This window comes from Prosopis cineraria, unplaced genomic scaffold (genome assembly GCF_029017545.1).
Source record: "Prosopis cineraria cultivar Desert tree isolate PC_DT_omini unplaced genomic scaffold, ASM2901754v1 PC10, whole genome shotgun sequence".
Classification (NCBI taxonomy): domain Eukaryota; kingdom Viridiplantae; phylum Streptophyta; class Magnoliopsida; order Fabales; family Fabaceae; genus Prosopis; species Prosopis cineraria.
In genome coordinates, this window is record NW_026555341.1 from 9,488,388 (window position 1) to 9,493,771 (window position 5,384).

General features: G+C 36.1%; 1 protein-coding gene across 2 annotated transcripts; it reads left to right on the top strand.

Annotated features, from left to right (window-relative positions):
* Positions 1 to 1,971: 1,971 nt before the first annotated feature.
* On the top strand, positions 1,972 to 5,384 carry LOC129284369 (disease resistance protein RPM1-like). Of its 2 annotated transcripts, none has more exons than XM_054919829.1 (2): positions 1,972 to 4,867; positions 5,020 to 5,384. In XM_054919829.1, exon 1 carries the CDS (start codon positions 2,007 to 2,009, stop codon positions 4,851 to 4,853), a length of 2,847 nt encoding a protein of 948 aa, XP_054775804.1. In that variant the 5' UTR covers positions 1,972 to 2,006; the 3' UTR covers positions 4,854 to 4,867; positions 5,020 to 5,384. The 2 variants fall into 2 exon arrangements, with proteins under 2 accessions (XP_054775804.1, XP_054775805.1); XM_054919830.1 differs by having other exon boundaries at positions 1,972 to 3,575; positions 3,744 to 5,384.

The window sequence follows — 5,384 nt, forward strand, 5'->3', positions numbered from 1 at the left end:
TAAAATTCCTTCATATCCTATTTCTGACGCATCTGTTTCCACTATTTTAAAAGCTAAGGGGTCAGCTATTCCTAGACATGGTAAATGTTTTACTTGAACCTTTACTTGTTGTACTATTTTTGTCATATTAGCTGTCCATTCTGGCGGATTCTTTTGAAGTCTTTTAAAAAGTAGGGCAATTATTGTCCTAATTTGTGGCACAAAGTCAGCAACATAATTAAGATATCCTAAAAATCTTTGTAACTGTTTTTTATCTAATATTTTATCAGGGAATTTATCAGCAAATTCTATAACTCTACTGGTAGGTTTTATACTTCCTTGATAAATTTCCATACCAAGAAACTTAATTTTGGTTTGAAATAATTTCATTTTCTTAGATGATATTACTAAACCATTTTTCTTAATAGTTTCAAAAAATTGATTTAAATGTTTAAAATGATCTTCTATTGAATTTGAAAATACTAATATATCATCAATATAGACTATTGTGAATTTTGTAAATGGGTTTAAAATATCATTCATTATTTGCTGAAATTCTGAAGGAGCATTTTTTAATCCAAATGACATTACATTCCATTCGTAATGACCAAAAGGTACTGTAAAAGCAGTTTTATATCTATCTTGTTCATTTATTAAAATTTGATAATATCAGATTTCATATCAAACTTTAAAAATATTGATGCATTAGATAATCTTCCTAATAAATCTTTCTTATTAGGAATAGGGTATCTAATCCATTTTAAAACTTTATTCAAAGGTTTGTAATTTATTACTAATCTTGGAGCTCCTCTTTCTATTTCTGCAGAATTTTGGACATAAAAAGCAGAACAACTCGGACTTATCCATTAAAATATTATTTTCTTTCCAGCTATTTTAGTAATTATACCTTCTATTCCAACTTTAAAAGGTATAATTTGTTCCAAAAATGGAGTTCCTAAAATAGCGGGTTCACTTAAAGTTTTTACTAACATGAATATGTTTTTAAAACATATTCCTTAATTACAAATATGTGCATTTGATAATTTATATTTTATATCAAGACGGGAATTGTTTGCTGTACCAATTTTGACTTTTTTAATTTCAGGAAAACTCACTAGGCACCTCCCCGTATTTTCCCGGAACGAATTAATTGAAGGGGAATATTTTTTACTGAGGTACTCCTTGTCTTCAGGCTAACCGGCCCCGTCGGGGAAGCCAATTAGAAAAAAAATGTAATTATCGTATTTTATTTTTACAGCTCATACAAAAATATAAAACAGTAAAATATGTCCCCAATCCTCTCATTGAGGAGCATTCACATGGCAACAGTTCCATCTTTGCTTAAAAATTCATGCTGGATGAAAAAAAAAATGAAACCGTGAGATAAAGTATAGTTTTAGAGGAATATTTTTAATAATTTTTCTATAGTTATATGAATAATTGGGTTAAAAAATAGGATGTCACCGATAGTGGTAGTTCGGGTTACTTGAGCATCATTTCAAATTTTATCCTAATCTTTGATTTAAATTATCAATTAATAGCGAAATATAAAAGTATATTATAAATATAAATTTCTTATATATTCTTTATATTTTTTAAAATTAATATATTAAATATATGATTCTAATTTAAATATTTTTACTTTTTTATAATTATAGATAATTATTATCTTAGTAAGATTATTTTTAAAAAAATTTAAAAATATACCCAACAAATATTATTTTCATCAATTTGGCCTGAAAACCCCTGCTCCAATGAATCCACAATCTCAATGGTACCATGAAAAACACTCGGCAGGTAGTGACCTTGTTACCTAATGACTTAACGAGGACATCTAGTGTAGTCAAAGTCTCAAACGCGTCCTTGAGGGAAACCAGGGTAAAATATATATATATATATATATATATATAAAAGCACCTAATCAAAGAGGGAAGCCATCAGAGAAAACCAAGCATCATTCTTTGAGCTCTTCAAATAATTCCAATCTATAATCTGAAGCAAAAGGGCCACCCAGAAGTTGAAAAGAAATGGCCGAGAGTGCAGTGTCGTTTCTACTGAGCAAGCTGACTTCCATACTCGAAGAACAAGTGCAGCTGCTGAGTGGAGTTCACAAAGAGGTTCAGTTCATCAAAGATGAACTAGAGCGCCTCAGTGCCATCTTAAGGGTGGCTGATTCTTTGGAGGACGAAGACCCTGAACTCAAAGTTTGGGTGAAGCAAGTCAGAGATGTGGCTCATGACATGGAAGATGCCATAGATGAGTTCACTATTCGCCTTGTGAGTCATCGTGAGCAAGGCCAAAATTCTTGTCTCAGCAGGTTTTCTTCCGCCATCAAGGCTCTCAGAGCTCGGCATTGGATTGCTTCTGAGATTCAAGAGATCAAAGGCAGATTGGAAAACATCTCAAAGGGTCGTTGCAACATGACTGAGACTGGATCAAGCTTCCGTAATCAGTATACATCAAGGCTTGATAGCCAAGACGATGCGCTTTTGCTTGATGAAGCTGACCTTGTGGGTATTGAGAAGCCTAAAAAGCATTTAATTGACTTACTTTTCGAGGAGGAACCTGGAAGAGTAGTGATTCCTATTTATGGAATGGGAGGATTGGGGAAAACCACGCTGGCAAAGCAGGTCTATGATGACCCAAAAGTGAAGAAGCTTTTCAGGATGCACGCATGGGTCACTATTTCCCAATCTTTCAAGATCCATGAGCTCCTAAGAGAGCTGGTTCAACAGCTCCATAAAGTTATAGGAAAATCAGCTCCTGCAGAAGTTGGCACCATGAAAAGTGGCAGTCTAAAGGAGGTGATCAAGAGTTTGCTTCTGCAAAGAAGGTACCTGATCATCCTGGATGACATTTGGCGAGTAAATGCATGGGATGCTATTCAACATGCTTTGCCTAACAACAACTATGGCAGTAGAATCATACTCACAACTCGGAATAAGGATGTAGCAGCTTATTCTTGCACCAAATTCCATGATAAGGTCTATAACTTGGATTTTTTGCCTCAGCATGAATCATGGTCTCTTTTTTGTAACAAGACCTTTCGAGGGAATCCATGTCCTCCTCATTTGGAGGAGTCTTGCAAGTGTATCTTGAAAAGATGTGGGGGATTGCCTCTTGCAATTGAGGCAATCAGTGGTGTTCTGGCTTCAAAAGACAGAACCAACTTGGAAGAATGGTTGATTGTTTGTAAGAGTTTTGCATCTGAAATTGAAGGCAACGACAAACTGGAGGATACAAAGAAAGTGCTTTGTTTAATTTTCAACGATTTGCCATATTATCCTAAATCATGTTTGTTGTACCTAATCATCTTTCCAGAATTTTATGCTATTGAACGTATCAAGTTGATTCGGTTGTGGATAGCTGAAGGATTTGTCAATGGAGAAGAAGGAATGACACCAGAAGAAGTTGCAGAGAGTTATCTGAAGGAGCTCCTGAATAGGAGTTTGATACAAGTGGTAGAGAAACACAGTGATGGCAGGATCAAGACTTGTCGTATCCATGAGTTTCTACGGGAGATCATCAATTTAAAGTCAAGAGATCAGAACTTTGCAACAATAGCCAAAGACCAGGACATAATCTGGCCAGAGAAAGTTCGTCGTCTATCAGTAATGAATAGTTTACAGAACATACAGCAAACTAAGACCTCATTCCAACTACGTTCTCTGCTATTGTTTGCTTTATCTGATTCACTGGGTCATTTCTCCATATCTACATTATTTTCAAATAATTGCAGGCTACTTAGGGTGTTACATTTGCAGGATGCACCTTTGGAGTCGTTTCCTGCAGAGATTGTCAACCTTTTCCACCTCAAGTATCTAAGCTTGAAGAGTACGAAGGTGAAAAATATCCCAACCTCCATCAAGAAGCTTCAAAATTTGGAGACATTAGATCTCAAACATTCCTATGTCACTGAATTACCACCTGAAATCTTGGAGCTGCATCAACTACGCCACCTCCTGGTGTATCGCTATAAGATTGAATCCTATGACAATTTCAACTCAAGGCGTGGTTTCAAGTTGCCAGGCTTGATTGGATGTATGCAATCTCTGCAGAAGCTTTGTTTCATAGAAGCAGACCAAGGAAGTCAAGACTTGATGGTTGAACTAGGAAAGCTAACCCAACTCAGGAGGCTGGGTATGAGAAAGCTGAAGAAAGAAGATGGGGCTGCTTTGTGCTCGTCCATTCAGAAGATGACCAATCTCAGGTCTCTGTCCATAACCGCAAGAAAAGATTATGAGATCATTGATATTCAGAACATAGCCAAGCCTCCTACATACCTTCGGCGATTGTACTTAAGAGGACGTTTAGAGAAGTTACCTAAATGGATTACCTCTCTCCAAAATTTGGTCAGACTGTATCTAAAATGGAGCAGTTTAAAGGAGGATCCTCTAATATATCTTCAAGATTTGCCCAATCTAATACAACTTGAGTTTCTGCAGGTTTATGTTGGCGAGAAATTGCATTTCAAACCAAATGGATTTCCAAGTCTGAAGCTTTTGGGCCTCGATGATTTAACTAATCTGAAATCTATGCTTGTAGAGGAGGGGGCGATGGCTAATTTAAAAAGGCTGATCATCCAGCGATGCGGATCATTGAAGCAGGTGCCTTTAGGCTTAGAACATTTGACCAAGTTAAAATCAGTCGGTTTCCTTGATATGCCTGATGAACTGGTCATGGCAATACATCCCAAAGGAGGTCAAGATCACTGGAGAGTAGACCACATACCAGTTGTTCATTCAATCTACTGGAGGTCAGGTGGTTGGGATGTTTACTCAATAGAAACTTCAGGGGGAACACGAACAGAGAGTTCTTCTAGTTTTAGTGCTTCAATGACAAGTCATGAACTTCGTTCTCTCTGGGAATTCTAACTTGCCTACGAAATGTAAGGCTTCTTGTTTGTTTGTTTTGTTTTTTATGAAATGTATCAAAAAGAATGACTGCAGATTCATCTCTTGCAAGTAAACCAAGATTGAAATATTCAGCTTATGGTTTTGCAACGCGTTCATGATTCCTTAAATTTTGAAATGCTTACAGAACAGTAAAGCCAAGGGATTAGCTGGTTTTCATGTGATTCAGAAGCAGAGCCCCATGCGGTGAATTGATCAGTACGGCAGCATAAAATCATGAATAATTCCTTTTGTAATTACTCTTATCAAAATTCAAAATACGTATTCCTTAGTGAACAGGATATTTTTCCCAATGCTATTCACTTCTTCAACTTTCCTGCAGAATTTGACCCACTTGACCAGTGCAAGTAAAGCCGTGTCCTTTGAAGTATTTTTGTTGATTTTATTATTCTTCAAGTTTGCTGCTATTATGTTATATGACTTCCAATAACTCCAATACATTACGTAAGGTGTTGCTGTTGGTATTACAATTCATTTGAGGTTGGAAACGTC